At 40.5% G+C, this 23780-nt stretch overlaps 4 protein-coding genes across 4 annotated transcripts; 3 read left to right on the forward strand and 1 right to left on the reverse strand.

The window, feature by feature from the left end:
- Positions 1-1710: 1710 nt before the first annotated feature.
- Positions 1711-4185, forward strand: LOC115676573 (protein STRICTOSIDINE SYNTHASE-LIKE 12-like). Its single transcript, XM_030599527.2, has 3 exons — positions 1711-2007; positions 2214-2489; positions 3555-4185. The coding sequence occupies exons 1-3, from the start codon at positions 1751-1753 to the stop codon at positions 4042-4044; spliced, it is 1023 nt and encodes a 340-aa protein (XP_030455387.1). The 5' UTR covers positions 1711-1750; the 3' UTR covers positions 4045-4185.
- A 1099-nt stretch (positions 4186-5284) lies between these two features.
- Positions 5285-7435, forward strand: LOC115676547 (H/ACA ribonucleoprotein complex subunit 2-like protein). Its single transcript, XM_030599497.2, has 4 exons — positions 5285-5468; positions 6059-6128; positions 6763-6868; positions 7050-7435. The coding sequence occupies exons 1-4, from the start codon at positions 5336-5338 to the stop codon at positions 7209-7211; spliced, it is 471 nt and encodes a 156-aa protein (XP_030455357.1). The 5' UTR covers positions 5285-5335; the 3' UTR covers positions 7212-7435.
- Positions 7436-8172: 737 nt separating this feature from the next.
- LOC115676768 (inorganic pyrophosphatase TTM1-like) lies at positions 8173-16268 on the reverse strand. The gene is made up of 12 exons (XM_030599753.2): positions 15860-16268; positions 14767-15151; positions 13476-13590; positions 13095-13290; positions 12861-12974; positions 12568-12741; positions 10889-11083; positions 10289-10411; positions 10108-10220; positions 9764-9884; positions 9309-9581; positions 8173-8626 (listed from the first exon to the last, which is right to left on the reverse strand). The coding sequence occupies exons 2-12, from the start codon at positions 15104-15106 to the stop codon at positions 8414-8416; spliced, it is 1977 nt and encodes a 658-aa protein (XP_030455613.1). The 5' UTR covers positions 15107-15151; positions 15860-16268; the 3' UTR covers positions 8173-8413.
- Positions 16269-18477: 2209 nt separating this feature from the next.
- LOC115676769 (agmatine deiminase) lies at positions 18478-23234 on the forward strand. The gene is made up of 10 exons (XM_030599754.2): positions 18478-18637; positions 18808-18921; positions 19030-19119; positions 19203-19278; positions 19797-19852; positions 20285-20363; positions 21276-21410; positions 21801-22033; positions 22381-22539; positions 22852-23234. The coding sequence occupies exons 1-10, from the start codon at positions 18557-18559 to the stop codon at positions 22942-22944; spliced, it is 1116 nt and encodes a 371-aa protein (XP_030455614.1). The 5' UTR covers positions 18478-18556; the 3' UTR covers positions 22945-23234.
- Positions 23235-23780: the final 546 nt, after the last annotated feature.

Genomic DNA, 23780 nt, shown 5'->3' on the forward strand with positions numbered 1-23780 from the left:
TTGGTTAGAAGGTTTGTTGGAATGAGACAATTAGAATGAAATAAAATGAATTGGGATAGAACATTGGGTAAACGGACAAGTAAATAAATTTTGCGTTAACATTTAGGCACACCTTGGGTTTTGATGTAATGTTTTCATGATTGAAATATTAATTAAAATTTCCATAATAATAACAGGTGAATAGAAATTTATTTAAATAATTGCCGAAGGAAGGAAAGTAAAGAAAGGGAACGAGAGAACTGTTATGTCATCTTTCTTTATTTAGTCGTTTTCTTGTTTTTAATATTCCTTCATTTCCAATATCCATCTCCATTCCTTCTTATTCCGAATTACAAAACACCATAATGAACGCAAATCATCTCTCGTAGTCTTAAACCTTTTAATAATTTATCAATGTAATCCAGTCGGCCAATTTTAATCGGAAATTGATGATGTAGACGTTGGCTGTCCAACATGGCATGACATATACCGACGTGAAATTTTGTCTAAATTTTTTCTAAATTTTTTTAACTTTTAATTTTCTTTTTTTATTGTTAAAGGTTGGCAAGGGACCGCCGGTCACTGACCAACGCTCGGCAACCCCTGCCGGTCACTGGACGAGTGCGGAGGCAAAGGCTATTACGAGCAAGGGCTCCAAGCTACGAGCGATGGCTGCGAGTCCTCGCCCAGGGGCCCCTTGCTCAGAGCTGGGCGAGGGCCTACCAGCCCTCGCAGGCCCAATGGCCAGTGGCCCCCTACAGGCCCTTAATAATAAAAATAATAATAATAATAATAGTTCAATAAGATTGAAAAGAAATTTAAAAAATTTAAAAATATTCTACATCAGTGAAGGCCGTGGCTGGCGTCTAGGTTATCAATTTCAAGCCAAAATTGGCCAAATGAACTACATTGGCAAATTGGTCAAATTGAAAGGTTTATGATTATTGGCACAAGTGCAATAGGATCATGACTTTTTTGGGAATTTTCCCCTATAATGATGAATGTTGGAATTAGGAAACTAATCTAATTCAAAATTCAAATTCAAACTTAGGCTAAAACCTAATCTACATCAATTCATTAGAAGTGATCTTGCCATCGTTTTTATCTTCAGAGTCAAAATATGATATGCTGTTTTAGTTCTTTTATGTCTTGATTGCTTACTCTTGATTGATGCACACTTCAATTTTTCTTGTTGACCACCTTCATGCATAGCTCCTCTCTGACGTTCAACTTGGGCCACACTGGAGATGCCGAACCCTACTCCATCTCGTTGGCCTGCTGGACATGCTTTCTGGATACTGCAAGTTGCCATTTACGCGCACACTTCAATTTTTCTTGTTGACCACCTTCATGTATAGCTCCTCTCTGACGTTCAACTTGGGCCACACTGGAGTTGCTGAACCCTTGACCACCTTCATGTATAGCTCCTCCCTGACGTTCAACTTTGGCCACACTGGAGTTGCCGAACCCTACTCCATCTCGTTGGCCTGCTGGACATGCTTTCTGGATACTGCAAGTTGCCATTTAGAGCACACTTCAATTTTTCTCGTTGACCACCTTCATGTATAGCTCCTCTCTGACGTTCAACTTGGGCCACACTGGAGTTGCCTAACCCTACTCCATCTCGTTGGCCTGCTGGACGTGCTTTCTAGATACTGCAAGTTGCCATTTACGCGCGCTCTCTCTCTCTCTAACTTGTGATGGCATGAAGCCTATAATAACCTGGCATGCACTGCTTTGGCTCTTCATCCAATATATCAAAATACGAAACATGGCAGTGATCGTCGCTAGCTTGAAAGCAGCGACCATGATGATCGGCATTGCCGCCTTCCTCCTCTTCGCATTGCCTCCGGCGACCGCCGGGCCGGTCTACGAGACCCTCCCGCTGCCGCAAGGAACCAACGGCCCCGAGTCTCTCGCCTTTGACCTCTTCGGCTCCGGGCCCTACACCGGCATCTCCGATGGTAGGATCGTGAAATACGTCCCCCTTCTTGGCTTCACCGATTTTGCCTTCACGGCGCCGACCCGGTAAACATATGTTTCTCGACTAAAGGGGTTTGGTCCAAGTTAGTGACAAAATGATCTTGTATGGTGGATAGTATAAATATGTTTCTTGGCCTAAAATGCAAAATCTATATATTAAGCTTCACAATATCTGGACATCGAGATATGAGAGCCCAGAGGGGAGCTTGATTAGTTTATTTCTTGTGTTTTTTTTTGGAACAATTATTAAGGAACAAGACCTTCTGCGACGGGAAAAACGCGACCGTCGACGCGACTGTGGGGAGAATTTGCGGGAGGCCGCTAGGAATCGCGTTCAACGCCACTCAATTTCTCTTCATCTGCGATGCTTACTTGGGACTTTTTGTGGCATCGCCTCTCGGAGGACGAGCGACCCGACTAGTTTCTTCGGCGGGAGGCGTCGCGATCCGCTTCTGCGACGGATTGGACGTCGATCTCAACACCGGTCTCGTCTACTTCACAGACGCCAGCACGAATTACCAGCTCAGGTGCATACTATCACTTCTCATGCACAACATTTGGGTGTAGACTATGTAATATGTGCATATAATCTTTAAGCTCATCGACTGGAGATATGACGTGACATTAGGGTAAAATGGCGTGAATCCTGTTTCGGTACCATTAGCTAGCTACATGAATATTTTATATTGCTGTTTGTAGCATCGACATTGATATTGTTAATGTAAATTTTTGAAAGACTTTTCCATAATTCGCTTAAATACTAAGGATGTGGGATAAGAACAGCAGGGGTACCATAACTTTCATACGATACTTACTCGAATGCTAAAACTTTTTTTTCACTCACTTAAGTATCATATCGGAGTAAAATCGATCATTTAAGTGTCATTTCTGGCAATTCGTCATACGCGAATTTTTTACTTAATTTTCATTCCCACATGGATTATTTTTAATATTTTGATTTTTTTGAATTTTGAATTTTTATTTTTCTTTTCCTTTTTTTATTTTTGCTTTTTTTGTGCCGACGAGAATCTCCGGTGACTCTCGTTGGCTTCAAAGGCCTTGCCTAGACTAGGCGAGGGCCGCCTCACCCTCAGCCAGTGGGGCCATGAAGGCCCTAGGCGAGGATGCCTCTCCTGCGACCGACAGGATCGCGAAGGCCCTAGCCTATATCTGGCTAGGGCCTTCGTGCCCTCGCTTGCGGCTAGCGAGGCCACAATTGCCTCGCCTAGGGCCTTCATGGCCCCGTCGGTCGCGGGCAAGGCTTTTGCAGCCGACGCAGAAAAAAAAGCAAAAGAAAATTATAAATTAAAAAATAATCAAAATATAAAAAAATCATTATAATAAAATCAAAGAATAAATAAAAATTTCCCACGTTAGTGCCGGCGATACCACGTAAGACAACCGGCGTCCACATCGGATTTTCCAATGAAGAAAATCGCCGATGACACTTAAGTGATCAATTTTTTAAATTTGTGGCACTTGAGTGAGTAAAAAAAAAAAAAGTTATGCGCCGTACGCAAATTATGGCACTCTTGCGGTTCTTATCCCTTGAGGATGTCGAAGTAATTTATTATTTTTTGTGTTTGTTGTAGCAATATTTCCCAAGCCATCTCGAGTAGGGACAGGACAGGAAGGCTACTTAGATTTGACCCGAGGACCAACCAAGTGACGGTGTTGGCAAGGAGCCTTTCGGGCCCTGCCGGTGTGGCGGTGGCCGCCAACAGTTCCTACGTCCTCGTCACCCAGTTCATCAACGGCACCATCACGAAGTTCCACCTCACCGGCCCCAATGCCAACACGGCTCAAACCTTGCTGAGCGGTGTCACGGGTGCGGACAACATCAAGAGGAGCGAGCGAGGCGACTTCACGCTCACGCAGAACCCGCGGCCCTTCAGCCTGAGAGCACTGAGGATCAACGGAGACGGGGCGGTCCTTGCGAACGTGTCGATCGGCGGCCCTTACGCCGATGTCCCATCCATCAGTGAAGCTCAACTGGTTGGCTTGTTCACTTACATTGCGTCTTTGTATGCGAATTTTGTTGGCAAAATCCTTGGGTCCGGGCTCTCTCCAATCAACAGCTAAGGCCTTGATATAGCTACGATGCTTCTCAATAAGTGTGGTGATTAATAAAAGTTCGGAGTCTTGTGCTATCATTTCGTATGTGCTTTTGCTATAAAGAGATGCGTGTTTGAACATGTGCTCCGTCGTTCGAGTTATCTAATTATATTTGTAAACCACCAATCAAAATACTGATTCGAGGAAGCTTTCTCCGATCAAAGGTGGCGCAAAATATGACCCTTTGAAATAAGCGCGAATGGTAAAATCATGTTTAAATGTTTATGCTTATCTAGTTAATAAATGGTTTAGTATCCTTACCTAGTTATGATCCTTATTTGTTCATGTAAGAAAAGCACTACGTAAGGTAAATGCGAGTATTTAAGGGATATGCGACACTACACGAACAAATCATGGTTGAATGTTTTTTTTTTTTGGTAAGGAATCATGGTTGAATGTTCATGATTCATAAGATCATTATTTGTCAATTATACTCAATAAAAGGCAAATAATGATCACATAGCACCAACGAAGAGGCATGAGGCTATAGGTATACAATAAAAAAGGAAAACATGTATCGTCGTTATCATCTTAATTTGGATTTAATAAATACAATTATGTCACTACTCATCTTAATGTCATTTTCGAATGGAAAACATAAATCTTTTTAGTTTGCGAAATGCCTAATGTAACCACAAGTTGTCAATAATTCTAAGTTGATTAGTGAAGATATGATTTGTTTTGGGGGGCAACAGAAAGAGGCGAACTCTAGTAATCCATAGGGTAAATGACACAAATGATCCATAAATTTTGACCCAATATACAATGTGATTCCTCAACTTTAAATTTGGTCAATGTAATTTTTGAACTTTGGTGCAACGTGCAACGTGATCTCTGAACTTTTAATTTGTTCAATGTGATCATTGGAATTGTGGTACATATTCAATTTAGTTCCCGGACTGTACGAAGATGTTCAATGTTGTCCTAATTAAACATGTACCAAAATTTCAGGGACCACGTCGAACAAATTAAAAGTTCAGGGACCACGTTGCACGTTTGGCTAAAGTTCAGGACCATTTATATCATAATCCCTGATTTATACAAAACCGCACGCGCGGAGATACGATAGGCACGTGGGCGCGCTAAAACACCCCGACCGGTCGAACCGTATCCTTTCTAATCGAACCGGAACCGCCCTACCGGACCGGTTCGAGTGGGAAAAACCCTAGCCTCCCTCTCCCCCGCGCAATCTCTCTGCGATTCTGCGTGACTTCTTCCTAGTTCACAGAGAGAGAGAGAGAGAGAGAGAGAGAGAGAGATGGGGAGCGATGGCGAAGCGGAGAGAGCGCAGAAGGAGAAGGAGAGGAAGAAGGCGCTGTCGCTGGCTCCCATCGCCAAGCCCCTCGCCGGCAAGAAGCTCTGCAAGCGGACCCTCAAGCTCGTTCGCCGAGGTACGAAACCCGCGCGCGCACACGCGCGTGCGTGCGGATGTCTCCGCGTCGCTCGGTTTTTCTTGCCCTTCCGGACAGCTCGGTGGACAGGGGGGCGATTGCGTCCGACGTTTCTTGGTTTTTTTCCCTTACCCTTTTCGGGTGTTGGGTTTAGCTGTGACTGGAGCCTGGATATGAAGAAGAACCGAACCGTGTTCATCATTCATCGTGATTTCAACTGAAAAAAAAGTGGCAATTGAACTGTCTTGACGTCAGCTGAAACTATGTGTAAAACACCAAATTTTGCTGGGCAAAGGAAGAAAATCAGTGATGTCCCGAATTTCAGTTGCTATTGCGTTGAACATTTCCTCTCCTGTTCCTTTCTTTTTGTTCAATGTATTGATCGTGTGCCGGGTTTTTCGAATTATATATTCCATGGGAACTTGATTCAAGTTCCTTTCTTTAGTCCGACGTTACTTTAGTTTGCCTCTGTCTACGCTGGCTAACAAAAAGCTAGGCTTTTACTTTGGGAGATGCTATATATATACCATCAAATTGATGGAATCAATGTTGCATACGGGCTAATTTGAATGTTGTGTCTTGACTAGCAGCTGCTGAAAAGAAATGCTTGAAAAGAGGCGTGAAGGAGGTGGTCAAGAGCATCAGGCGTGGTCACAAAGGGTCAGCATCAGCTCTCTTTGCATCATCCTTGCATCTAATTTTCTGTTTCCTGCAAAACCATTTGAATCCATTTGCATAGTTCTTTTTCCCGTTAGACGAGTTTTCTGCTATTCCTGTGTACCAATATGTCATTTTGGGTCCATGTTCTTCTTCTTTTTCGAATGTTCGTTTGGGATCTCTAGATTGCGGTGATTGTGATGCTAAATGAAGAGGTCGTAATAAAGAATTTGGCATGTAAATAGTGCTAGGTGGCGATGTTACCAGCTCCAGCAGGGTGAAAATACTTTTGTGTCAGAGTTTTATGAGAATGTATATTTTGAACAGAAGTGTGGTCTGTTTATGCAAATGGGCTGTCACAATGACCTTTCTAAAATGCCGAGATGGAGCACTTGTAAACATATGAAGATGATTGTGCTGGAGTATGTGATCAAGGTGATTTGAAAAATGTATCATTTGAATTTTCAAGTTAGAGTAGTACTGCCAGTACTACAGTCTACGGCTGTGTTTGCCAAGGAAAGAGCGACTACTTGTACAAGCCCTTTGGGTATTGTCCATGTTATTTTGAGTTTGTGTTATATGTATTTGAGTAGATCACTCAACGTTCTTCTTGTCTTTTCTTTTCTGTGTTGTGCAGATTATGCGTCATTGCTGGCAACATATCACCTATTGATGTGATCACTCATGTTCCCATTCTATGCGAAGAGAATGATATCTCCTATATATATGTTCCCTCAAAGGAGGTAAGTTTATACCATCCTTCAATGTGAATGGTTAGGTTTTGTTTTTTTATTCATCAGCATGCATGATGCGAATGGGTTGCCATTGCCCCGGAAACTTAGTTCATCTTCACCTTATTAGCTGTTTAACTTTTGATTCTCCCAGCTCTGAGATTATTGTCCTGTTTCCTTTTTATGTTTTCAGGATCTAGCAAATGCAGGAGCAACGAAGAGGCCAACATGCTGTGTTCTGGTACTTACAAAGCCAACTAAGGGTGAACTAGGCCCAGAAGAGCAAGAAAAATTAACGGCTGATTATGACCAAGTTGTAACAGAAGTATCTGAACTTACCTCCACTCTTTTCTAAAATGTCGACATACTTGGGGTTCTGCTTCTTTATGCTCATTGCTCTGCTAGTTCTGGTTGTTGTATTGTCGGTTAGCCCACTGGTCTCTCCGGTTTATACGGTGCCACAGCACGTCTATAAATTCATGTATGCGTATCCAAAGCACGTGCCAAAAAAACTGATATCAGTACATGGGATTATGCTTTCAGAGTGTCATGAACAGGAATGCGAATGAATTCTCGCAACATCGATTTGCCTCCAAAGAATTAGCAATTTACTGCCTTGGAGATGCAGACTACGGGCTGCTTTCTTTCACAATGGCACGACGGAGATCCTAGTTAGCAATTTTAATTACAAAATTTCACAGGTCTTGGTCATGGGATATAGATGTGTTCCAAGTCGAAGGCCTCAATGTTTAGTAGAAACTAGAAACGAGGCCGGGTGAATTGCAGCAACGTATATTGGAAACTTTAGTAAGAAGGGATCAGCATTCAAGCTAACAAAACCCGTGCAGAAAATGCTGATTCAATGTTAATGTGAATGTACTTTTCTTTCTCTGGAGGTTTTGATGAGATGCAAAGGAATCATCTTGCGAGAGAGAGAGAGAGAGAGAGAGAGAGAGAGAGAGAGAGAGAGAGAGAGAGAGAGAGAGAGAGTGACAGATATATCTCTCGAACCGATTTGAGATCAAATAATGTCCTTCCCGGTTTCCAGTTTAAACAGACGTTTCAAAGTGAAATCTGGCTGTCAACCTGCCCATTATCAAACAGAGGGATTTGGCGATGAAATCCAAGTGAAATCCGAAAGAAACATTGTTTTCCGAACAGGTTTGCTGAAATGCAATGATATGTACTAGTTCCATAATGGTACGTGGACTGACAATTTCAATGTGAATTGCATGAATCTTGCCCCAAATGACGAGAGCTTCATCAAGAATGAACTTCACCGATTCATATCTCTGGCATATATACACCTCAAAAACTTTTTAAACTTGCAGGACTTCGCTGCTTACTTTGCTATATGATATCATAATAGTCAAGAAGCCTCTGTATCATAGATGAGGCTGAAAAGCTACAATATACAGTTGACAACCACCCGGGACATGCCCGTATGGTGATTATTGGTGGCCTTCCTCAAAATGCAGATTAAAAATATACATATAGGAAATAAGAAGGGTAGTGGTCTTTTGTTGTAATAATGCAGAAAAGGATCTAGCGGAGGAATCACCTTTGGGTGGTCAGGGTCTTGAACAGAATCAGACCTAAGCCACCGAAAGCTAGAGTCAGTACAATAGGGACAGTGACGACGTCAGTCATCGTGGTTACGTCATTTTTTCTTGCTTGACGCGTCCGCTCCCCACAATACTCATGTAGAAGATTGCTCAGATTGTCTAGCTGGTGCATGATTTGGCGTTGTGATCGGGCAATGACTAGTATCTGCCATTGGGAGAACAAAGCCCAGATAACAAACAGCCATTGTTAACATATGAACTAAAATCATGACAATAATATGCCGAAAAGATTAAAAATGAGAGATCAACTCAATCTTCCTCAAGTGATAGCTTCTGTCCGGGCAATAACATTCCATTTTCATCAGGCCAGGAGTACCTTGTCTTGCATGAATTCACAACCCTATTCAACACAAACAGGACTCACTATCTCTGGGACTACAGCTCAACAGCTCTCATGTCAACCAGAGAAACGAGCAAACATAGTTTTTGCACAACTGTCCATGCAACTTTGTGCCAAAAGAAACCGTTCATGCAACAGGTTACAGCCCTTTCTAGTATTTTATCGGGCCTGAAAATTCCCTGGAAAGTTTTGGGATTTGCCATAAAGCCACGCCTAGTTTTTGAAGATATCCAACATGGCACAACACCACTCTATAAGTTTCACGCAGTAGCATGTCACCAGTTCGTCCAAAGCAGGGTCTCAAAAGATAAACTCGATATGATACTCGAAGGCTATAGCATATGCTGCGTCAGCAAAGATAAGGCCAACAAAGTGCTCTAATGTCAGAAAATCTCTCCTTAATATCTCACTCAAGTAAATGTCATAGCTGGTCCATTGGATCTACTGCACCCAACAAAGTGCTAAAAGATGAGACTCAGAAACATACCTCTTCCACAAGTGGAGAGTCCTTAGCTAATTGGGAAGAGGATGAAGAATGGGGCATCAAAGAACCAGTCAAAGACCCATTTCCTAAGCCAGTTATAAAAAGAGATGTGGGTCCAGATCCATTGCAGGCTTCGGCCTGCGGTCCTAAGTTCTGTTGACTAGCTGAAACTCTTCTGGTGTTGAACTTGGAATTGAGCTCTTCGATACGAGTTGTAAATTCATCCATCCTTTCATTGAGCGTGGATATTTGCTCGGATAGTTGAGTGATGACTCCCTGTACCCAGTCACATGCGTGTAAAAAACTAACCTTACGACAGTTTGCGAGGGATGGGGGCCAAAATCAGCAAAATAATGTCGGGGGAGGGACCACGGAACAAATGAGGATAAATTGTCACAGCTTACAGAAGAGGAAGATTTATGTGATTTGAGCTTCTTTCAGATTTTCATCATTCTTACCTGGTTTGCAATTGCAGGCGATTCTAAAGTTCTTCCATCAAACCTTCTATCATTGATGGCGAGTCTGGTCAACTTTGATAAGTTCTTCTCTTTCTGATTGGAGAAAGACTGAGATATCCCGCTGAAAGGAATATGCACAGAATTCAATGAATGATTGCTTGAACGTCCCATAATAAAGATGGTGCTACCACTAAATCTGCTTTAAATGATGCAAGGACAGGTTTGAAAGCACTAACATAAAGTATCTGTACACACACAAATTGATAAGCTCCTCTCCTCTAAACTTGCTCTATACTAGCCTTAATTAGGGAAGTATCTAGTATTGTGGGTTAATAAGCGTATACCGGTTAAGATATTTCATCCTCCTATCTGCAGAAGCCCGGGAAAGTGCCTCCTTAGGGCTGGAAACAAGATCATCATCTAGGCTAAGCTTTGTCTTCAAATCGTCCGGCAATGCCTACAAAGAAACTCAATCATCAGTGCAGCAAGTAGATCAAATTTACAGAGAGATAAGAAGAGGCATACCATAACATCATTTACAAGCTTCTCCAACTGAATCTGTTCTATGTAGGTGCGAGGAACATATGAACCATCCAAACCCAGCTGCTCTGCAACATGTTTGACATACATACGGTCACGTCCTTGTACCTTCACAACCAGATCAGAAAGATTTTGCTGTTGGCCTTCCAAATATCAAAACAGAAGCAGCTAATAGATGCAAACACACTAACAAGATAGACTAGTTTAATGAATACACTCGGACAATTTACAAGATAAAATTTTCATAATAGGATGCTGAAAAACAAAGCTCTCTACACTTATGTGTTCTGAATGCAATGGCTTTACTTGATCTTTCATAGGTGAAAAAATATATGAGTCAGGAAAGTTGTGTTCGGGTCTAAAAGGCACCGAACATCTTGGTTGATGGTTCAGTAATGTTAAGATGTCCTTTATCAAACGCTAGAGGATTATTTAGTGTACAGGGTTACATTTCAATTCAAAATTAACAAGGAAAGAAATGTATGATAGTGTTGACTCCAAAGTTATTAGACACTGACACAATAAAATGGCTCCAAATGTCAAGTAGAGCAAGCTGAACATATAAATGAACCAGCTGAAATATACCTGAACATACTTGCGATTAAGCTGTTCCAGCCAATCAGTTTTCACAGACGCCCTCTCATCAGAGAAGACATGGCTGCTTCTTTTCAGAATGGATGCGATTGTGTAGCCGAGGGCCATCAATCCTCCTAGCAGGCGCACGCTAACTTCAAAAGTTATTCTTGGAGATATAATGAATGGACTATCTGTAACCCATTCCTGATACAAACAACATTAAATGCATCTAAGCCCAGAAGAGGACATTGGACTGATTATGTCATGATATGGCAAAGACTGACACTGGCTTTGAACTCTCGAAAAAAAATCCGAAGTAGTTGACCTACTATGTTCATGGAAGATGCCACCTCCCATCCCCGATTCTAGACAAATGTCTTTATTACCCTCTGAATAATGTTAAGTAAGGTAAATATGATGCATATGGTTGCTTATCATTGGTTTTAGCAAACCTTGTCACGCATTTTTTGTCAACTTCCTTTCACAGAATGGCTACTCAAAGCTTAGAACCCAATGTAGAGCCTGAGTCAGCATTTATGGACAAGAATGTAGCCTGTTCAGAAATACGTGGACATAAGTTATACAATAAAAACCCTTTTCAACATGTTTGTTCTTAAAAAAAATCCTGTTTCCACACCAAAACCAAAGTTTTAAGTTGTTCCCACCAAAACATTCTTAGAAAAGAACAATTTAACTTGCATCTTTTCCAAAGGAAAGAGCAATAGGATGTAATTTTAAGGACGCATTTCTTTCGGGGGAAACCTACGATTTGGAAAACATTTACCTAAATATGATCGAATGAAAAATATTTTCATCATCCACGAAAATGTTTAGGATTAAATTGTTGCCGATACTGAAATAATTTTCTTGTAACTAATTTTTCTAAGCGATATAACCAATCATTTTTAAGAAAATGTTTCCCAAATCATTTATTGTCCGTGAAATTAATGGACCCCTAAGAAATTGACAAGTTAAAGTGAAAAGTATCTATAGATCGTAATGATAATTCGCAAACTCACGTTCTACTAAAAACATCTGACTACTGCCTCTGTTTTCATTCTTAAATCATGTTCTCTAAAGGATTTCCTAGAGGAACTCCCAAATGAGCACTTCTCCTAGAACTTGCAGTATATTATGGAAAAAGCCCAAATGTCAGTTTCAGATTAGATCAAGTATCGATTTCAAGAAGTTTTGTGAAGAGTTGAAATTTACAAGGAGATTTAGTTAGCAGCTGCTATACTAAGAACTAATCACAAACTTGTTTTCAGAGAGTGGTATGGGAATTAAGTGGGAAACTAGATGCTGCTTTTGCTAAATATCCTGGTAAATGCTTTAATGACATTACTTCACTTTTGTAGCAGAGGTAATTTTTTATCGGAGTTGTGACACAATGATAATATTTTGGAAGGCGATGCCACGTGACTGCTAAGAGATTAAATTTAGAACTTGGATTACAAGTTTCGAAACAGCTAAAGTGACAATTATGTTGCTGATTTTCGGCCTAAGAATGGAACTAGAGAAAAGTCTGACCAGGTTCCGTTATGTTCTGAAAAACCTTGGCAGCCGGTATTTGAATCTAGACTCGCAAGGCAGGTTTTACTTGGTTTTCTATCATATCTCCAAAAGTAAGAAAAAAGAATGGAAAACATGACACCATAGCAAGAAGGTTAACCTTATATTTATCCCACCTCAAACATGAGATTGTATTTGCCATCCCTATTTCGCATCCTGAGATATGATTGGCAAGCTTCTGGATCTTCACCGGGCGGTAGAAGGTATATATCATAAGTTTCCTCGATACTCTCTGAATATTTTCCAGGGAAAACAGCCTTGATTTCGTCCTCTGTTACTGTCCTTGTTGACTGGAATAAACAAAAGGTATGAATTAAGTTACGGAAAAAGAAAAAGAAGCGAGTCTCGATCTGAGATAGAAATGTAAAAATAGACTGCAAACTCCTGATAGAAAAGGTTCGACAGTAACTTTGAGAATATAAATGGGATTCTGAAATCCAGAGAAAGGATTAAATTTGTTGATTATTTTTATATGCGCAGTCTGAAGATCAGGCTCAATGAAAGCCTTGTACATTGGGTACACCTGCAGGGGATTAAAAACTTGGTTAGATGCTTCGATGGTGAAAAACTGAGAATAATAATTAGCAGACAACTGGACACCTTATTACTTAATTAAACTCTTGACACAGGGAAAGTAAGAAACCGTTTCAGATATCTGCTGAATGATTTCTTCAGGTTCTTGATCAGCACGTTGGATATCCCTTAGAACTCGTTTGACAAGATCAAAATGAACCCCTCCAGTCACAGAGACGCGAAGATCAAGCAAAGGCCGCAATTTTTCACTCAGGGCGTAAATCCCTTCTATAATCACAATGCGAGAACTGGGAACTTCAATAGTCCTGTCAAAAGCATAATTTTCAATTTTTTTGCATAATGCATCTAGGATATCAGATACAAGTAAATGAAAAGCAGCAATTTTTAGTGTGTATTCTACAAAAGTTTTTGGATTCCATCAGGAAAATCTTTCTTCCTTTTTCTAATGAAGTAAGTAAAATCTTTCCACATTTAGAGAGATGTACATAACCTGTAGCCTATACGAGAGCTGGACTTGAAATCATACATAGGAACCTGAACAGGCTTCCCGGCCTTTAAACCGTGAATATTCTCAAGCAATGTGTCATAGTCCGTCAAGCGAGGATCTGCTTCAGATATAATTGTTAGAATTTATAACTCATCTCTCATTTAGCAAAGTTCACAAAATAAGAAGTATTTACAACATTATAAGACGCCAGTTGGTGTACCATATCCTCGACTGCCTGTAGATGACTAAAGGAATTAGGTAGAAGAAAGACCCACGTATGAAAGGAAATCTAAATGAAGATACGTGGCAACATAGCTGGAGCATAAGGCAAGCTAAGGATAGGAAGAAAACTGAAGTAGATCCCTAACCCTAACAGTTGAAAAAGCTTTCATAAAATAGCATGTATCAACCTTCAGGCTTTGATAAAGATCTACCTTCACATAAAAACATGTCCAGCCAATATTACAAATTGAACAATTACGGAAGGAATGGACATGCACTGCTGAAATATAATACATGTTGGCGAGCAAATGGCCATGCTCAATCTAGAAGAGATGAAATAATTATTAAAGAGAGATGACTTCAGAAAAAAGAAGCCTTGATCTTGGGGATGAAAAGAAGATTAAAAATCCAACGGGACAGGTGAATATAGTATTCACACTCACAATGTCTGAGAATTAAACCAGAGAAATCACAAAAAGAATTACATCACTGACCTACTCAAAAGCCAGGGCAGCTGGCAAGATAATGTCTTAATCAACTCAAAATGCAGGTATCTGTGAGCATTGTGTGTTCCTCTCATGGTCAACAAATTATACTAAGTCATCAGGTTTTACACATATTTGCCAGGTTGGACTTGGTTGGCTCCTCTTCACTAACCTGGTTGGTTCCATTGAACTGATCAACCGCCTCATGAAGATTAGCTGATAAATCTTTGCCACAAGCCAATGCTCTGTTTCTTTCCGGTGCCAACATCTCGAGAAAGCTCTCTTCCCAAAGGTCAAGCTATTCCTAGATATCAGTGTTTCTTTAAGATTGGAAAACAGCTAACAATCTCGACGTGGCTGTTAATTCTCCTACCTCTAAATAGCTGATTCTTCTCTTCGGTATTCGAAGTACGCTCTTTTGAAAGTGGACATTCTGTAAACCTAACCAATCCTAAATATTTTGAGTTTGTGCCTTGTATCTCTCCTAAAACTCTTTGCTATCTAGGTGAAGTGGAACCCAAGAACTTACGAGTAATTTAAAAATCGAAGATAAACCTGAAGCTGACACAGGTGAAAAGAGGACTCACCATCGAAATTGCCATCGATTATACGGCTGGAGTCATTGTAATTATCCATTGTTATGACAGCAATGCTGGGCATAAAGCTCAGCACCTTCTCAGTGAACACGGTCTTGCCAGCTCCAGAAGGACCGGCTACTCCAACTAATATTAACCCATCATTCTTTTGGGCCAACAATTGACACGCCCGAATAAATATGTAAAAACCCTTCTCATATGAAAGTGATTCCTGGATCGGAATGATCTCGAAGCGATCAGAGTCCTTTCTCTTAACTATCTGGACCTGATCCCGCAAGAGGCCAGAACGCCGGCGAGGTGAATCGGCACTTGGTGAATTATCTTGAGCCATGCGTGAAGCTGACGTATATGTCCCCCAGTAAGTTGCAGATGAAAGCTAAAAACGGGAAAGGAGCTATCAATAAGCATCTGTAGCAGATCAGCAGTGGAAGAATTCTGATACTGCGAGGGATGCAAGGTAACATCTAAATGGCAGAGAGGTGACGAAAGCGGAATAGTAACATCTAATGCTGCAACGACATACATGTAAACAATCACTGGACTGCCTTCAGCGAATCATGCGTAGTGACCTCACGAAATATACATGACAAAGTCAAGAGTAAATGTGTGCATGCATGGGCGCCAGTGGGGCATTAGCTGCAGCAACATATTTCAAATGGTCCTTCAAGATCATGCCAACAGTTAGACACAGATTTTTCACCAGCTAGCATCATTGCCATTAGCTGAGTATCTAGGACCAATATGACCGTGAACACTAAACTGAGAACATATCCACGGCCTTCCTCCCAAAGACGATACGTGTCCGGCGGAATCCGCAGTTACCAAGAAAAAGAAAATGAACAATCAAGAACATGAAAGTGCTCGAACGATCGTATTTGCCGGCCGATGATTCTAATGGAAACATGCCAAAGACCCAATCTATTTACACAAGAACCATCGAATTTATAAGAAGGAAGTCGAAAACGAATGCACCCATAAAAGATCATCAAAGTAAATATTGTTCGCACTCGAAAAGGCAAGAACAACGAAATTTAAACGAAGCTCCTCATTTTTCTCCCAAAAAAAGAAGTATGTTTAGACGAACCCGGTGCTTAGGCAGGATCAATCAAACCAGACAGAACAGCAGCAAGAAACACAGAACGTCAGCGACCTTCCGGGTGCAAGAACGTAGGCCCGTCTCCGGAGAAACCCAAAAGGGGGTGGTCGGAAAGAGAATCGGAACACGGGTTCTTGGAGGCAATTGGGTGGCCTCAAGAAAAGCCCGGAAAGGCTAGTGGAGGCGCGGGATCGAATCTTTTACCGCAGCTGGGTGTGGCCAAGATCGAGGGGATTCTTGATTTTCCGTGAGGGACAGCAACGGAGCATGCGAGCCTCCAAGACGAGAGTGGATTCGCTACGATGTGCGGGCGCTCGCTGGTTGTCGACTACGTGCCCGAAACCAGTTCCTTAAAAGCTTCGATGGTGGAACTGGATATTTCCATGGTAGCAAAACACTGCGTGTGTGTTTCACGTACGCGTAAACTCGCGCTTGAAAAATTAGACAGAAAGATTAACCACTGGCTTACTGGAAACGTCTAATGAAAAGAAAAATCATGCAAACTCGTGTGCTTAGTGAAAGAGATTGAAATCCCTTCAATGCAATATGAATTTCTGTCATGGTAATATCAATCTACTCTTGTTTTGTTGGGTTTCATAGCTCTCGATCAATATCATCAAATTAAACAAAAAAAAGAGGTTGGCCCGAGTTCAAATTCGACCGATCGTGTGCAAACTGCTCCGAGTCAGAGGCGTGTGCACATGTCAAATCTCCAAACTTAACCGGTTAGTGAACTTTGAAGAGCGTTTCGTGAACTTTCAAATAACATCCGGAGTTAAGATTGTCTGCATATTTTAAACGTTTGAGCTTACAGAATGTTTCATGTTCTTTCGAATGACATGACTTTTATGCTCATGCCGCCTTAATTATACAAAGAATTCGCCAAACAAGTGCCCTCACTTATATTTGATTTCGTTGAACATACATAGCAAAGGAAATATTAGATATTCAAAGTATTGATCACGCAAGTTACGAACATTGTAAATGTACTAAAAATTGCAATATTTCCTTGTCCGATCGCTTAGTAAATGAGAGCGGGCTAAAAAAAAAAACATGGGAGGGGGCATTTTTATTTTGCAAAAATCCTTTTATCAAAAATAAGAAAAGGGTAATTATATTAAAAGTATTAAAGTTTGTTACAAAAATGCAATCAAGTTATGAAATTTTCAAAAAATGCGATTAATCCTAAACTTCATCATTGATCCAATCAAATCCTCCCGTTGATTGCACTTTTTAAAAAGTTTACGACTCGATTGCACAATCGTGACAAGTTTTAGGATTTAATTGCACTTTTTGAAAGTTTTAGGACTCGGTTGTATCTTCATAACAAGTTTTAAAACTCGCAATATATCCATCCCAATAAAAAAGGGATAATGACACAAACAGTCCATAAATTTTGGCCTAATATGCAATTTGGTCAATGAACAGTCCCTAAACTTTACACTAATGTTTAATGTGATTCTTGAATTTTTAATTTGTTCAATGTCATCCCTGAACTTTTGGTACATGTTCAATTCAGTCCCTGAACTATATGAAAATGTTCAATACATTATTGAACATTTTCATATAGTTCAGGGACTGAATTGAACTTGTATCAAAAGTTCAATTAAAAAAATTTATGAATTATATTGCACATTAAATTAAAGTTTATGAACTATATTAAACAAATTAAAAGTTTATGGCCTAAATTGGACTCGGTTGTATCTTCATAACAAGTTTTAAGACTCGCAATATATCCATCCCAATAAAAAAGGGATAATGACACAAACAGTCCATAAATTTTGGCCTAATATGCAATTTGATCAATGAATAGTCCCTAAACTTTATGCTAATGTTTAATGTGATTCTTGAATTTTTAATTTGTTCAATGTCATCCATGAACTTTTGGTACATGTTCAATTCAGTCCATAAACTATATGAAAATGTTCAATACATGCATTGAACATTTTCATATAGTTCAGGGACTGAATTGAACTTGTATCAAAAGTTCAATTAAAAAAATTTATGAATTATATTACACATTAAATTAAATTTTATGAACTATATTGAACAAATTAAAAGTTTATGGCCTAAATTGGACTCGGTTGTATCTTCATAACAAGTTTTAAGACTCGCAATATATCCATCCCAATAAAAAAGGGATAATGACACAAACAGTCCATAAATTTTGGCCTAATATGCAATTTGATCAATGAACAGTCCCTAAACTTTACGCTAATGTTTAATGTGGTTTTTGAATTTTTAATTTGTTCAATGTCATCCATGAACTTTTGGTATATGTTCAATTCAGTCCCTGAACTATATGAAAATGTTCAATACATGCATTGAACATTTTCATATAGTTCAGGGACTGAATTAAACTTGTATCAAAAGTTCAATTAAAAAAATTTATGAATTATATTACACATTAAATTAAAATTTATGAACTATATTGAACAAATTAAAAGTTTATGGCCTAAATTGCACGTTTAGTCAAAGTTTCGTGTGATTTTCCCAATTAAAAAAAAAAAAGAGAGGCCACGTGAGCCACGTCAGCGCCTCTCCCCCACTCGGTTGATGCCTGTCTTGTCGGAGACCGAAACCTGTCGACCCGAAGACCCATAAATCAGCCGTGACGTCCCCACTCAAACTGCGACCAGAACACAGAGAGAGAGAGAGAGAGAGAGAGAGAGAGAGAGGGTAGCAATGGAAGGCACGCCAGCTTCGCACGGATACCGCATGCCGGCGGAGTGGGAGCGCCACTCCCGCTGCTGGATCGGTTGGCCTGTAATACCACCCCTCCGTCTCCCTTCGCCGTCTCCGGCGTCGAAAATCTTGGCGACCCATCTTCTTCTCTTCCCCCCGTTTGAATTCTTTCTTCTTGCGGGCGGCGGCCGATGGGTCGGGGAACGGTGCGCTGAATCATCTGATGCTGCTCCTCCTCCTCGTCCTCGCAGGAACGTCCGGACAACTGGAGGGACAACGCGGCCCCTGCCCAGCGCCTCTTCGCCGAGGTCGCCGCCGCGATATCCCGGTTCGAGCCCGTCACCGTCTGCGCGAGCGCCTCCCAGGTTTGGTTCCCGCGTTTCTCGGCGGATTGAAGTTGACGTTTCTTGGGTGTGTGGTTCCGCTTTTTGAGTTTTGGGTATTGTTTGTTGTGGGTGTCTGTGCGCGCTTAGTGGGAGAATGCGCGGAGGATGTTGCCGGCGAATGTCAGGGTCGTTGAGATGAGTATGAACGATTCCTGGTTAAGGGACACTGGACCGACTGTGAGTGACTATGAATAACCCCCTCGAGTTTCTTTTAGGCGGGCCGATGTCGTGATGCTTTGTATGGTGTTGCCCCATTGTAGTTTGTGGTGAGCGACGGATCTCCGGGTTGTGAGCGGAAGGTAGCCGGGATCGATTGGAATTTCAACAGCTATGGAGGTAACTTGGCATTGTTTGAAGTATCTATTCTCTGTAAAGATGAGTAGTTATTGTGACATCTGATGTCATGTTCGCCATGTCTTGGTATTTCGAGTTGGAAATGAAGGAGATTGTGTGAGCAAGATGTTCAAACTGACATGAAGAATGCAACCAATTTGCTGTTTCAATCATTTTGTCGTGGATCGAAAAGAAATGAGTTCTTTTTTTTTTCTGAGAAAGTGCGTGAATTTCACACTTAAATCAATTTCAGATGTTTCCTTTCACTCTCTGCCTCCCTAGATGACAGCGATAAAGCTGGTTTCAAATTGATAAAAAGTCATAGTTGAAATTGAATTGATAAATGAATGGTTATTTTTCTTCATCATTACAAATAGGTATTTTCTCTTACAAGACAGGGTCAGCATTCGGTGCTCTGATAGAAAACCTGCAGATGTTAAGATTTTATTACCTTAGGATATGACCAGTCAGTTTAAGATTGCTTTCTCTCTCTAAAATGTCACTATCCCCCTTGAATATAGGTATTGAGGAAGGTTGCTATCAAGATTGGAGTCTTGACATTCTTAATGCCAGGAAGGTATGTATGGCTACACCAAACACTGTGTGTAGCGTCTCTCTTTTCTTTTGTGATTTCTGCTAGTTAAGTAGTTATTGTCCTCTTTTATACTTTAGTCTTCCTTTGCTCTTTTGGGTTGGGAACCCCGAAGCTGTTAGCTGACAGACTTGCAACACTGTCCTGCTCAATTGCATGCATTGCCACATAGAGAGAATAAAGGTGGACAAGGTGCAGTTAGCAGTTACCACCGGTTGAAGGCGGTTTTTTACTGATAGTGGAGAAGCGTCATTCGATCTCCTTATCTCACTTTATTATTTTTTTACAATCAGAATCTAAAATCAGTTTCTTTGTTCTTTTTATTTTGCTACAGCAGTCTCATTTACCTTTCATTTCCTGTATTCAGTGTTCCCTCTTAGTCAAATGCGGATTAATTACCTTAAAATCTACTGTCAGATTCTTGAAGTTGAGGAGACTCCTAGGTTTGCACATGAAATGATTCTTGAAGGTGGAAGCATCCACGTTGATGGAGAAGGTATGATCCACATGCTGGTTAGTCAGCAATTTTATAACACTCTATAAGTGAAGATATTTGACTCTTAGGTATTACTTGCGACGCACACGTATGCAGACAGGCACACTTATTATACTTGAATGCGTAATTTGTGCTTGCCCTATGTTTTTCAATATTATTAGTGGAGACATGGAGGAGATCCTTAGCCAAATTTGACTTCTTACTTTCACATGTATTGTCATCATTCATCATTCGGTTTGTTCCAGCCAGGTTCACTGCAGTGTAGTTTTCACTTTAGTAAAATAACCAGATGATATCAGGACCAAGGAAGTCCTCCCATCATTATTATATACTTACCAGTTTGTTTCTGTTTGAATGCATGTGTTTTTGGTGAATCAAAGAGCTTTAGAGGCACTTAAGAGTGTATGACAAGAAAGTCTGTGATGTCACCGCACATTAATCTCTCTCCAATGTTATAGGAAATTTCCACGGCATCATCGTCGTGCAGGTTTCCGAATTAGTTCCCTTGGTAATTTTGTGAGTTCCACGGGAAGTTGCTCTCCATTTTTGTGATTAAGATGTCCCTCTAGATGCTTAGGAAATTCCAGTTGCAAATCAACTCCGTCTGAAGTATCATGAACAGTTTAATAGAGCCGGGGAAATTAGCTCACAGTCGGACTGCTATCTCCGCCTGAATTCCTAGAGTTCATTAAGGTCGAAAGCTTTTTCCAGTTCTTGCAGTTCCACTTTGACTAGCTCTAGAAATTTGTCAGAGGCGCTGCAGAGTAATTCCACTCTTGCTAATTCATTTATCAATGATTCTGTGAGGCACTGCTTTCTTTTTGTCCTGCTGCAGTCTCAACCATACCAATTTCTTGGTATCTGAATGCTTCACCGATTGGCCCGTGTTATTTCATAGTCTTTTTTCTTCAGGGACTTGTCTTACCACTGAGGAATGTCTCCTGAACAAAAACAGGAACCCGCATTTAACCAGAGAACAAATTGAGGATGAACTCAAGGCATATCTTGGTGTCAAGAAGGTCATATGGCTGCCTCGTGGATTATATGGTACATTATTCTTATTAGTTGGCAGTTATATCATGAAGCTGAAATCAAAATCTGGACATTTCGTCTTCTACTTTTCTTCAAACTCTTGTATATTTTTAATATACTATAAGTCAGAGCATCTCAATGTCTCTCAGCCATTCTTGTGGTAGTATCCAAAACATAACGGACTTCCTCTTAAGGTAAGATGATGGGGAAGTTTCACGTTTTGTCTTCATCACTCACGCTGTGACACAGGAAACTATTATCACAATCTAGGGAATCTTCCAGTTCCCCAGCTGAAATTGTTGTGGCTTTTCCACAAGAGTGTATACATTAATCAAGAATACACTTCTACTTAGTACATAGTGTGCTTTTCTTTATGTTTTTAAATGATTAATGAGCTTTCTGCAGGTGATGATGATACAAATGGCCATATTGATAATATGTGCTGTTTTGTGAAGCCTGGTGTGGTTTTGCTCTCGTGGACCGATGACGAAACGGATCCTCAATACGAACGATCTGTGGAAGCATATCAGGTTCTCTCCAATGCAACTGATGCCGCTGGTAGGAAATTGCAGATAATTAAACTCCATGTTCCTGATCCTCTCTATGCGACTGATGAAGAGGCTGCTGGATTGACACAGGCAAGCATTTTAGAGTTTTAGAATAGGTGCTTGCCTAGTTACTTCCTTTTATTAAAGCACTGGATTGGTCACCAGAGAGATGAAAAGCATAGTTATATTCTCACACTCCTTTTCTGTGGATCTGCATTAGCTTAAGGAGAGACTGACTTTCTGGAACTTGGAAGTGTGCAAGCTTTTCAATGCCTCTGCTTTCTGCATAGATCTTTTGATTTAATTAGGATGCAGCTTTCGACTTACCCTTGAATCTTCAATGATTTCTTCATTTTTGGCCTAAAATAATTTGTTTAGAGCTATGATGAAAACAAAGCACGTTGTCCATGCGGTGACTGTCCTATAATTTATAACAGGGTGATGATGCAGTACCAAGACCACCGGGTAGAAGACTTGCTGCTTCATATGTGAACTTTTATATTGCTAATCAAGCAGTCATTGTACCACAATTTGGGGATCAGAAGTGGGATGATGAAGCTGCACGTGTCCTGGGTAATGCTTTCCCAGATCATCAGGCATGTAAACACTATCTAGTCTGCTTAGTCTTCTCTCAATTCGTTTTACAATCTTCAGTAGAACCGGGTCAAGGAGGAAATATATCAGGTTATATCCATTGGTTGATCTGCCTTGAATTTCAACTAGCTTTGGTATCGATTCTAAAGGAGCAAATCAACTTGCTCAGTGTCTTTCTTGGTGTGTTAAGCTGTGAAGCACACTTACAAATGGAGAAACATGTGCTCAAGGGCGCAAAACATTATCGTTTCAAGTATCTGATTTCATTTTTTTTTAATCTTCAAAAGATACTGACAAATTGATGCTTGCATCAGGTGGTGAGAATTGAGGGTGCTAGGGAAATCGTATTAGGTGGTGGAAATATTCACTGCATCACGCAACAGCAACCAGCGACTGTTACCGAGTAACACGATACATGGTCGACTGCCAAATATATGGCAAAAAGTCAGCATAATGCCTGCGGACCTCTGTGAAGCTCCCGAACCACCGGAGAAGTTCATCTCCTAAATCATCACTGCCAAACATTTATGAGATGTTTACTATTTGACATGTTACTGCTGATTCCATGAGTGCTTTGTTCTTGTGTGTCGTATGATGGCCCCTGTATTCTGGATTCTATTCTGATCATGGCCGGGAGATACTTGGGATATGTATGTACACCATCATTAGCTCCATCAAAGAAACATCATAAGACCTTCTTTTAACCGCTTCTTAGTGAAGAACATTCGACAGTGGATGCCAATCGTCTAATCAAACCTAAAACTAGAATGATTATTCCAAGAATGCTCTCTATGAAGTGAGGTGATCAAGCCAATATTTTTCTGGTTGGCTTCGATTAGTTGATATTACTATCTAGTTTGAGCTCTATATCAAGTACAGCATGAGTCGCAGGACGTATCAGTCTGTCAGGAGCCATCGAACGAGACAAACACTAGTCGATTGAATCTTTGGCACAGATGACAGAAAAGAGATTATATTAGAAGAAAATGCATAAATGCACTAGAAGTTTTAAAATTTGTCACGAAAATGCAATTAAGCCTAAAAATTTACAGAAAGTGTATTTGAAGTCTTAAAATTTACAAAAAAGTATAACGAAGCTTTAAAACTTATCAAAATGTTCAATCAAAGTCATTCCGCTTCTCTTACGGAAAATGCTGACATTGCCTTCTTTTATTACCTTTCTCTTCTACACAATGCATATTAATTAAAATGACATCGTTTTGATTAAAATCTGATTTTTGAT

Source organism: Syzygium oleosum, unplaced genomic scaffold (assembly GCF_021117445.2).
Source record: "Syzygium oleosum isolate NSW1041296 unplaced genomic scaffold, Sole_v2.1 Sole_v2.17, whole genome shotgun sequence".
Classification (NCBI taxonomy): Eukaryota; Viridiplantae; Streptophyta; class Magnoliopsida; order Myrtales; family Myrtaceae; genus Syzygium; species Syzygium oleosum.